Below are 11,263 nucleotides of genomic sequence, written 5' to 3' on the forward strand. Positions count from 1 at the left end.
GGTACAGGGTTCTTGAATTCATAGTGACTAGGATAAGGAATAAGAAATATATCATGCTTTCAAAATTCATAACAAATTAGAGTTAACTACAAGGGTTATGTGACTTAGCAGCTTCACAAATGAATTTATGATTAGGTGCTCATGGAAGCAGAGCATTAAAGGAAGCACGCACAATGATTTTACACAGGTGAAGTTGTCAAGCAAGACAGTGATATTATTCTTGGATTACACTGCTACATTACAGCAACACGTGAGTCCCGTATGTCATCGTCCTTGCTCAGTGAAATAAATGCAGTAGGTTTTCAGAGTATCGGTTTATCTGCTCAAAAACCTCGGACTCCTTAATGACCATGCAAACTAAAGTTGAATTCAGACCTACATGTATACAGATAACATTATGTGTGTTATTGTGGCGTCTTTTATGGAAATATATGCACAGATGGAATTTTCATTTTTGCAATCTCAGAGCCGCCATAGTATACAGAGCTACGCACGTTGGGCGTAGGAGTTATGTTTTTATAAAGGTCATAGTTCACCTTGCCTATGAAGACTCGAAATTCAGTACTTCATGCCTATTAGGGGATCGGATTGTTATTGACTGAAGCAAAATGATATACTAACTGATAACTGCAATCATATATTTACATATACATGTTTTTGTATTATTTAAATTTCTTATGTACCTGTAGTTATTATTGACACATATTCATACACCCGTATTTATTATATGCAAACCACATCCAATACAATGTTCACTCATGCAGATTGATACTTCTTTAATGTTATGTATTTTGTGAAAATGATAGTAATATTGTATTGCTGTATATCTCTTATACGTCTATTATGTCTATGTGTCCATGTTATAAGTGTGCTATGTATATGTATAATGCATCGATGTTCCAGAGACGGACAATAAAATCGAATTAAACTGAATTGAATTGAATAGAATAAGAATTGAAGAGAAACAAAAAGCGAAACCGCAAACCTTCTGGTCGACAATTCTCAGCCAGTACCGATAGATCGAACCCCTTCTCATGGGAACTAAAATCGCTGGTAAACCGAAACCAGACGGTGTGTGCCAGGGATAGGACGAGGTCGCCGGGACTGACGTCGCCCGTGTACTCGTGGGCGGAGTCCTCGAAGGTGTCGATCGTTCCCTCGTCGCCGATGAAGAGTTTGTCGAACCTGTTCTCGATGTGGAAATCGTTGAAGATGACGCGAACGTCGCAGTTGTCCGGCGAGTTGACGATCCACGTCTCCCTCATGTTCGCCTCGTAGTTGTCAGGGTAATTGGGCGATGTGATGGTAGATGGGGTGCCATCGGCTGCCAAATGAATCACAGCACCTATACCCCCCCCCCCCAAAAAAAAAAAAATAAATAAATAAATAATAATAATAATAATAATAATAATAAGTAAATGAAAAATAATAATGATAATAAATAGATAAACAAAATAAGATACAGACACAAAATCAGACAAGCAAATACACAAGAACGGCATGAAACAAGAAAAATAAGATTCTGCCTATTGCTACACTTACTTAATAGGGTAAAGCCTAACACAATATTCAGCACTTCAGGGACCCGAACCTAACGGGTCTGTAGCTTAGTCTACTGTCGTTACACCTGTCGATTCTTCAAGAATACTTTCTCCTATAATCCAAAGTTCTGCTGTTAACCCTTTGCGTGGCACACCCACTTCCTGTCCATTGGATTGTGTGTAAAGTTTTAGCAAGTTTGACTCGTCAGCACAGAAAGAGTTAGTCAGGTCGTAGGTAAGGGACAGAGCCAAGATAGTACGTACCACCGGGATCTCTTGTGGTTATAGCTGTAGATCTCATTGCAGCGGCTGTAGTGACGGAACCTTGTGTTGAAAAAAAAATAGAAAGAATGTAAGAAATGACTTCTTTACCATGATTTGTTCAATTAGCAGTCAAGGTTATGCCCGACCATGGTGATGTGTCAGCAAGGACTAAGCTACAAAAACCTCAAATTGTTAATGTCTTATTGAAGACAAACGAAAGACGACGATTTATGCAACTCATAGTATTTGTTGAGACAGCTCTACAAAATATGCCGGACATGAAATGTCACTTGTCATAAATGCCTCGCGGGATTCCACAGTTGTAGGGTATAAATACGCATAATTGATATAACTAAATTCATATTACGGAAGGTTAATTCATTTAAATTCCTTTTTTTTTCTATTTTCTTCCATAGATTATACCTACAAGAAAATTACATGTGATCTTCCCTGCTAGAAAGAACACAGTGTCACGCTGTATCCCACTGTGTGCTCACAGTGTGTCCACATAGTCGACTATGTCAAAGCGCTCGAATTTTACAGTGTGAAGATGGTTTTACACTGCAGCATGGTGTGGCTTTTTCACAGTGTGTTCACATACAGTGTAGTAATATTCTGCTTCACACTGTGAATGATAATCCGCAGTGAGTTCACGGTGTTAAAACGGTCCAATTTATCAATGTGAAGAGATGCCACCCTGTGTTCAGAATCTGAACTCAATATGTTCACACTGTTCACACTGTGATTCACATTGTGTTTCACACTGTGTGACATTGTGTTCTTTCCAGCAGGGGTAAGAACACTTTGGATGACTGGCAGGTGTAAATTAAAGGAAAGCAACGAATTCAAGCATGTAAACACAATTTCAAGTCAAATATGTTGTATTGTATTGGTATGATCTAAGAAAAAAATAGGAGTTTAACAGAAAACAGTTCTCGTATCTATACTGTGGAAAACTTAGGAAATCAACTCGAATACATCGACTACAACAAAAGAGTACACTCGTGTCAGTAAATCGATACAAGGACATAGAGAGGACACACGCGATAAGAAAAATAGTGTTCATCAGAGAACAAATCTGGTATACTGTGGACAACTTGTGCAATCACTACGCGAATACAACGACTATACACGAGAATAAAATCTGAAGTAATTCGATACAGAGATATTATAGACATTTACAGGATAGACGCGATGGACAGGAGAGGGGAAAAACACCAATGAAAGATCACTGAAATTCTAACAATTAATGCTTGCAATTCTGAATTTAAATGCAAATGTAAATGAATCCTAATACTCACCAGACTCACACTGCGCACGTATTTCGAGGTTGAATCCCACGCGGTTGAGGGAGCCGTCGGAGACAAAGTCCACCCGGGCTCTCTCCACCGACAACGTAAAGTCTTCTAACTCCCACGGGGATCCGCTGAACTTGCGAGCCGTACTCCGGAAGTCGCCGTCAGGGGCCGCGTCCCCGATGTAGACCACGTCCAATCTGTCCTCGGTGTTCAGCTCCTCGAAGTGGAACGTTATGCCGCATCCGGCCGGCGCCTGGACGTACCACCTCTCGTCGGCGTTGTCCGGGTAATTGTTGGGGAAGTTTGGTGACGTCAGGTACAGTGGTGACCCATCGCTTTGTAACAACATCACATCTGAAGGTTGATAAAATGTGCAGACAGTTATGGTTATATATATATATATATATATATATATATATTTATATTTATATATATATAAGTATGTGTGTGTGTGTGTGTGTGTGTGTGTGTGTGTATATATATAATTTTGTAGGTGAATGACATTTTAGTAATACAAAAAGGAACACGTGACATTCAGTTTGCCGTAACTAGACTGCACGGCTGTATTTGTGATTCAGGGGCCCGTTGCATAAGAGTTACTATTATGGTAACTTTGCCATCAATACTCAACAGCCAATCAAAATCAAGAATTCCATGGAAGTTACCATTGGATGGCAAAGTTACCATAACAGTAACTTTTATGCAACGGGCCCCAGGAATAGGTAGTTTTGTTTTAAAAATCTCTACGGAAACAAAATGAACCTGCATTTGAGCTGTTCTTTCGTCATGCTGGATTCTTTCGAAGACCCCATGGAAAGAAAGCAAAAATTAAAACACTCACCTTCGATGTTTGTTGTTGTCGGCTGCTGTGTTGTTGCTTGGATAAGGAAAAACAATGAATAGGAGTCGATTCGGAACTGATAGAACTTTGGTTTTGTCATGTTTTCACAAAAACTTCTAAGAGTGGCATGATTATCAACATAGCATGATACAACAAACGCCATCATCAGCGAAATCGCAATTCTCGTTACTTTTTTTTTTCCTAGCGTCACAACCTGTCGAGAACGGAAAGAAAATTTGCTTTTAATTTTAGTACGAGTGAGTCTATCTAAAAGGCAGCTAACTTATCTAATTAGTTCTTATCTCCTAAAAAGTGGTTCTCGGTGACAAAAGGTGGATAATTATCTCATACAAAGTATATAATAACAGTGGATAGGAAGTCTAGATATCATTTTATACTCGTCACCGTCATTTACAAATAAATCAGCAAAAAAATCACTATAAAAAAATCAACAGTTTCTAATCGTTGAAGAGCGTAAATTTCCTAACAGTTTAGAATGTTTTGTTTTATTTTCAGTGGGTTACTTGATTGTTTGCAATCTTCTTTTCTACCAGTTTGATTCCTAATCTATACATAAAATTACTTGCCTGCTTAACTGAATGGGTTCTCAATAACTGGTTCAGGTTTAGATGTGTCTGACTTATCTTCGATTGACCTTGCATGATTTGTGCTGTTCGTTTCATCAAGTACATCAATCTGTGATTCGTTTATTCGTCTACTAACGACCGCAAAACATACCTCGCGCACACTGCGCCCTGACAACGGCCCTGAATCCCTTGTACGTGCGCAGTAAACCAGATTTGAAAAAGACGTACACGCGCGTGTCTTCCACCGATACGGGATCCGGTAGCTGTTCACCATACAAGCCACCCGTCCTGGACACAGAAGTCCAGATACCTGCCCCCACGCGGACTTCCCCGAAGGAGCCGGCATCCGTGCGAAAATCAAGGAAGGTCACGTTCAGGGCGCAGTTTTCCGGAAGGTTGAAGACCCAAACAACATGGGCATGTTTCGGGTAGTTCCGGGGGTAGTTGGGGGAGGCGATGTGGTAGACATCTCCGTCTTCCATGTTTATTCCGGACCCTGGATAATGAACGAAGTTTCATAAGATCGTACGTTCCGGTGAGAAACATCAAAAATATTGTACTTTGATGCGAACTGTCGACATAGTAGGCATACCTCGCATAATATACTATACGTATGACCAGCTAGTATGGCACCATACTGTCGTTTGGTGTCCAATTCAACGTTTGCAATAATCAGTGCATAATGAATAATATTATTATAATCCATGGTTGCGGACAAAGATACTTATATGTTTAGTATTAATAACTACACATGCCATCAGAATAACTCATTTGTATGCTTTGTTATGACGGGACATAAAAACAAACAAACAAGCAAAAGGAATAAACAACAAAAAAGTGCATCTTAATTTATGACGGCATCTCACCTCTTTGATCAATTTGTGCTTCGGTGCCTAGCTCTGGAAAGGAGAGAACGGGGATAGGAAAGAGAAAAAGTAAAATGGAAGGAGAGGGAGTGATAATCAAAGTACAGGTCACCGCACTTTCATGATGGTGGGCAAGGGGGCGGGACACTAGGGGTTGAAGCACGTGTACTCCTTTGCGTCAGGTTGTTATTGGTAATGCTGAGCAACAGGCAATAAGACAAAGTGATCCTTCTGGTATTCGTGCTCTCACACTCATGACAATAACACTTTATCTTAATAAAAAGAAAATCTCTCCCTCTTTCTCTCTCTCTCTCTCTCTCTCTCTCTCTCTCTTTGAGGATGTGCACGGTTCCACTTGGTAAAATATAATTCAATTATCATATCACAAATACAGTTCGTTGTCTACATAATGAACCCCTTTAATGGAGCAGATTCAGCGTTATGCTGATTTTCTCATGACTTATAACGACCTTAAAGGACATTAACAGCAATCTGCAGGGCCTACAAACATGCTTGTGCCGCTGTAGATTTAAAGAGAAAAATTCTGTCATTCTCGGCAATATTTGTAGTAGAATTTTTTTTCAATATAAGATCTAATGATAATTTGTTTTATGTTGTATTTTGTTCTGAAATCTATACTGTATCTTACAATAACATTGGCTACAACCATCAGACTAAGAATAACAAAGAAATTGCTGCAGAACAGTCACCTCTGGTTTCTGCTTCCTACCTTCTGGCGCGCCGCAAACTGCTCGCATGGTGCCGCAGAAACCCGAGTAGTCTATTCTAGGAGAGGTGTATCGATTCGAGCGGAACTGCAGCCAAGTCGTTGTAGAGTTGATTTCAAGGTACGTGGGGCCCGCCGTGCCGGCCACGTACCAGAGACGCTCGGATGACGTGTTCGTACCGCTTCCGATCGAGATCACGTCGCCAAAGTCCATATCAGTCGTCTCAAAATGGATCAGCAGTCGGCAGCCGTCCTCGACGGTGATGAGCCAGGTGACGTTCAGATTCTCGCCGTACGTACCGGGGTGGTCCGGGGAGGAGAAAGGGTAGGACTCGCCCTCACCTATGGTGGCCGTGTACACTTCGGAAGCTGATCAGAAGGGAAGAATTGAGCAGGATTTTCAAATTATCTGAGCGAATAGTTCATTTTTGGCTTGTAGTTTGAGGCTGGTTGTTTCTCCCTATGTAAACTTCAAATAGATAGACGAACAAATCGATACATGCACAAATAATTAAACAGAAAAAAACAAAACGTTTGCCATTACACACGGCAAGAATTATTACCTCCGCCATGTAAGGGAGGAGGTTATGTTTTCGTTACCGTTGGTTTGTTTGTTTGTTTGTTTGTTTGTTCCTGTGCAAAATAACTAAAAAAGTAGTTTTTAAGATTTGGCTGAAACTTACAGGAAAGTTTGAGAATGACACAAGTAACAAATGATTAGATTTTGGTAGTGATCCGAGAATTTGAGGGGAATTTATGAAGGATTTTTTGATATTTTGACAGGTAGGGTAAATGCGTATCCGGGCAATTACCCCCAGAGGGCAATATTATTACCCCCCCCCCCCCCACCCCCCCCCCCCCCCACCCCCGGCTAGATACTGGTTAGTGGTAAGGTTAGAGTAAAGATTAGGGTTAAGGTTAAGTTTAAGGTTAGAAGTTAGGGTTCAGGATTAGGATTAGGATTAGGGCCAGGGGAAGGGTCCGGGATAATTGCCCAGGGGGTAATTGCCCTGTATAGACCCGGGTAAATGAACTTGGGAGTTCAAGATGCGCATTTTTGAGGTTTTCAAACGCGCACTTTGTAAGTGAGCTCGTGCTCTAAAGCAAATGTGACTGTGCACCTCAAAACGAACAAAAAGTCGCACACACTGATTTTGCGTGAGGACTGAAAATAAGTGAAATGGGTCAACCTAGCCGAACTTGACTTTTTCATATTTTCTGAAAGAGCGGGTCTTCTTTTACATTATGCTAAAATTTGGTATCATAAAACGGGCAGGAAAGTGTGTTTTTAATCAGTTTATCTCGAACATTTTTGGTAGAATAGTATGATTAGGTGTGTCTTTAGAATCCCTTTTTCATTTCTGAAAAACCTTGTCCCCACTCTTCACTTTTAACTCTGATAACTTTTGAAATTAAAGGGCCACTGCTCTGAAAGTTGGCATAAATTATGGACAGAATGTGTTGATGAGGCATGCTTATTTTCAGTTTAATCTGATAATCCCTTCATTGTTGTTACTCTGGTGGTTTACTTCCTGTTTGTTGTCCCATTCATCGCACAGCCAGCACGGTTTGGTAAAGATTAAGCGCTTGAATAGACACTGTACTTCAGAGCCTCTTTTCTCAGTTCACACTTTTCCTTAGTTTGTGCTTTCTTTCCAATATACAGATAGGTTAGAAGAGTCCATTTGATTTGAATTATACATCATTTTAAAGCTTAAGGTCTGCTCTTTCAGAATATGGTCTTAACTAAAAATTCATGTCTGGCGACTTTTTGTTTGTTTTGAGGTGCAGGGTCACAAATTGAAGCCTTCCATACAAATTATTGTAAACAGGTGCTAAGATTAAGAAAAACTACAATGAACTGCATGGCCCTTGGTGAGCTTGGGAGATTTGAAAGAAGGAAAGAATGGTTAATTTTTGGTTCCGGTAAAGAAGTTAAAATATCTACGATTATGTGCAATATCCTAAAGCTTTTACACCAACATGACGTTCATTCCTCTCCATGGTTACTACACATCCAGAAAATATTAAACGACTTAGGACTGTCGAATGTGTGGCAAGACTATGGACACTTGTCTATCAAGTGGCTGAGGCCAGCAATTAAACTCAGACTTTGTGATTTGTATACTCAAAACTGGATGAATAAAGTTAACACTAGCACGCAGTGCATCAACTATAGGATTTTTAAGAGCTCCTTATCATTGGATTCTTATTTAACTAAATTGCCATGTTTTCATAGAACTTCACTTGCGAAATTTAGGTGTCTTAAACACCATTTACCTGTAGTTTCTGGAAGATATAACGGAATTGAAAGACAAAACAGAGTGTGTAGCTTTTGTAACCTGGGTCGGATAGGGGATGAATTTCATTATTTATTTGAATGTTCAAAGATGGAGTCATGCAGAAAAAAGTTTGTCAAACCGTATTATAGGATCCGTCCAAATACATTGAAGATGAATCAGTTATTCAATACAGAATGTAATAAGGAACTGCTAAATCTAGCTAATTTTTTGATAGAGATAATGAAGATCCATTTAACATAAAACTTTAGTATTGTTCCCTTTTTGAGATCTTAATTCTGTAATTTCATTAATGTGTATATATACTGCATGTACAGTTGTGTTTCGTCAGTTTTTTTCCTTGTTTGTATATATATTTAATTATTTGGATTGTTTTGTTTTGTTTTTCACTCTTTTTTAAATCAATCTCATATTGTAACAGTGTCTTGAACTCGATATAGATAGCAATTATAAATGATAATGCTAATACCCGGTGTTGCCTAGCAGAAATTTTAATCAATATAATCTAAGATATTTTTTTAAACCCATCTGCATACTTTGATATACTAATTAACCACATACATACTCAGTCAAGATTTTCATTCCTACATACATGCATCTTTTCTATTGTTGTTTTTACTGCTGATTGTAAATAATGTAAATAGTTTATCAAACGCATTTCGTTCAAGATTTTCGCCAATAATATCAATGGTATATTATCTCCTGTGCTTTGCTGTTGATTTGTAAATAATGTAAATAGTAGTTACAAATTGTATTTTTCTTCGTTTTCGTGTTATTACTCTGTGCCATGATTTGATTTTCCCCAATACTCTATATTTGAGTGACATGGGAAAATAATAAAAAAAAAACATTGTCAAACATGGTCATTGTCATTGTCCAGTTTCTGCAGCAGCTGGGCGAGGCGCGCCGCGCAGCTGAGGGTTTATGACATAACAAAAGCTTCTATATTGGGAAATCGGGCGACTTTTTAGCAGGTATACATGTACCTATGGGTGTGGAAATCACTGATCTCTACGGAAGAGCCCAAAGAGCTTTTCCCCAGTGGTGGAGAGGAAAAAAAAATCTCTTTGGGAAGATCAAGATCATCGGTGGAAAGTAGCTGCTTGGCGGAGGTCTGCGCTCTCAAAGTGATTTATTAGTTAGGATTGTGATGCATGATTTTGCCCCCCCCTCCTTTATTTGTTTGTTAAAACAAAACCACAAAAAAAAAAGAAACCCGGAAGTGGCACCAGAAATATTTTTTGCCCCCCCCCCCCCCGTTTTGTTTTGTTTTTTTTTTGTTTTTTTTTTTGTTTTTTTTTGTTTTTTTACGGAATTCCTGGATCTGCCGTTGGTCATGTATGACTTGTAGAGTATGTGTCTTCCTGTTAGAAATATACAATCAAACAAACAAGCAAAACAAACAAACAAACAAACAAACAAACAAACACTTACTGTTGGGTGTCACAAACACATGTTTTCACAGAGAGGGTCATGTGCGATGCAACCACTTGTCATAAAGGCATGAATTTTGCATATATATTTGCGAAACATTGAAATTTTAAATGTCAGAATATTCTTTTTCACGCACCATTCTGATGAATATTCTTTCGTTCCTTTAAGACCCAATCTTCTTGTTTGAATTCATAATTTTAAACATGCATGATGCATATTATATACCGAATTGTTTGTTTGTTTGTTCATTTTCCATCTGTGAAGATGGCTGGATAGCCCATATTCAGCTATGTTAAGCTGGTCTTCCATGGGGTCCGGTTGGATGTGAGGTGGGACCACTTCACCGGGTTAAACACCCTGCTCTTTGCGATGAATGAATGAAGCGGGTTCTTTTACGTGCATAAGTTCTTACTCTCTCATACACGGGACCTCCATTTTATGTCCTATCCGAGGGACAGAGTGTTTTGCCTCTTGCTAGAGGGGACGGTATGCTTACACACAACATTGCTCAGCCCAGACTCGGGTTCGAACCCGGGCCGCGTGATTGTGAGGCAGACGCGCTACCGACTGAGCCAACTCACCGCCCTTGATGTGATGCAATACAATTCTTTTGCTCATAGCTAAACACTTTGCTAGATTATATTTAAACTGGCACACGCCCAATCTTAAAATGCAAAGCCCTTTCCGATAAGTGGACTGATGCTTACATTTGAACGATCGAAGGTGAACTTACTATCAAGGTAGATGGTCATTGGCAGCCGGACATCGCCGAGCACGCATGTGTACTCCCCTGCCGAACCATCGTTCAGGGATCGAATGGTAAGCATCGACGACCGCGTGCCGATGTTCGTAGTGAAGACGTTTCTCGAATCGTCATCTGCGGGTTCGATACAGGTCAGACGGTGAGAAAAAAACAGGAAATAATGAAATCGTCACTGTTATCAATTCTTATAATCCATACGAGATCATACTCAGTCATTTTGAATCAGTATATAGATTACATTTCTTGGCAAACAGAAGTGGCACTGTGTGTGCCAAATTTCTTTCCTGTCATTTTTTTTTGTAATATCAATATCAAATTAATGATAGTATTTTTCTTTATAGAAGCTGTTAAACAATTTACTTTGCGCTACAACGCTGTCATACTTCGATGGAGGGCAATTCCCAATCAGTTACACCCTAAAAAATCACACTCAGAAGAAAGACAATAGAAGTAGAAAGATGACACCTAGCTGTTTGGTAGTAAAGAAAAAAAATGCGTACATGAGCATTAAAAAAGTCAAACAAAGACCGGCAACCATGCATCAATAAAAGTCTCCACAATGAATATTATTTAAAGCTCGACCAAGTTAAGCCCCAGTCACATAATGCTCTGCGTCCGGCGTTACGTCCAAAAAATTCACTT

General features: G+C 39.4%; 1 protein-coding gene and 1 long non-coding RNA gene across 2 annotated transcripts; both read right to left on the bottom strand.

Annotated features, from left to right (window-relative positions):
- Window positions 1–3,328: 3,328 nt before the first annotated feature.
- Window positions 3,329–4,755, bottom strand: LOC139708280 (uncharacterized). The gene is made up of 3 exons (XR_011709334.1): window positions 4,683–4,755; window positions 3,945–3,980; window positions 3,329–3,457 (listed from the first exon to the last, which is right to left on the bottom strand). It is a non-coding gene; the product is annotated as an uncharacterized lncRNA (long non-coding RNA).
- A 43-nt stretch (window positions 4,756–4,798) lies between these two features.
- Window positions 4,799–6,360, bottom strand: LOC139708300 (bone morphogenetic protein 1 homolog). The gene is made up of 4 exons (XM_071620267.1): window positions 6,128–6,360; window positions 5,398–5,430; window positions 4,852–5,027; window positions 4,799–4,819 (listed from the first exon to the last, which is right to left on the bottom strand). The coding sequence occupies exons 1-4, from the start codon at window positions 6,336–6,338 to the stop codon at window positions 4,799–4,801; spliced, it is 441 nt and encodes a 146-aa protein (XP_071476368.1). The 5' UTR covers window positions 6,339–6,360.
- Window positions 6,361–11,263: the final 4,903 nt, after the last annotated feature.

The sequence above is a fragment of the Diadema antillarum genome, unplaced genomic scaffold (assembly GCF_040938485.1).
Source record: "Diadema antillarum isolate AM-2024a unplaced genomic scaffold, OU_Dant_1.0 seq00001324_RagTag, whole genome shotgun sequence".
NCBI classification, from domain to species: Eukaryota; Metazoa; Echinodermata; class Echinoidea; order Diadematoida; family Diadematidae; genus Diadema; species Diadema antillarum.

Excerpts from the sequence above, each read along its gene's own strand:
- LOC139708300 (XM_071620267.1), bottom strand. The coding sequence starts at position 6,338 with ATGGACTTTGGCGACGTGATCTCGATCGGAAGCGGTACGAACACGTCA. Across the intron at positions 5,028-5,397 it reads AGCACAAATTGATCAAAGAG|GGTCCGGAATAAACATGGAA; the intron begins GTGAGATGCCGT and ends TTCATTATCCAG. Across the intron at positions 4,820-4,851 it reads GCTCCTTCGGGGAAGTCCGC|GACGGGTGGCTTGTATGGTG; the intron begins GTGGGGGCAGGT and ends TTCTGTGTCCAG.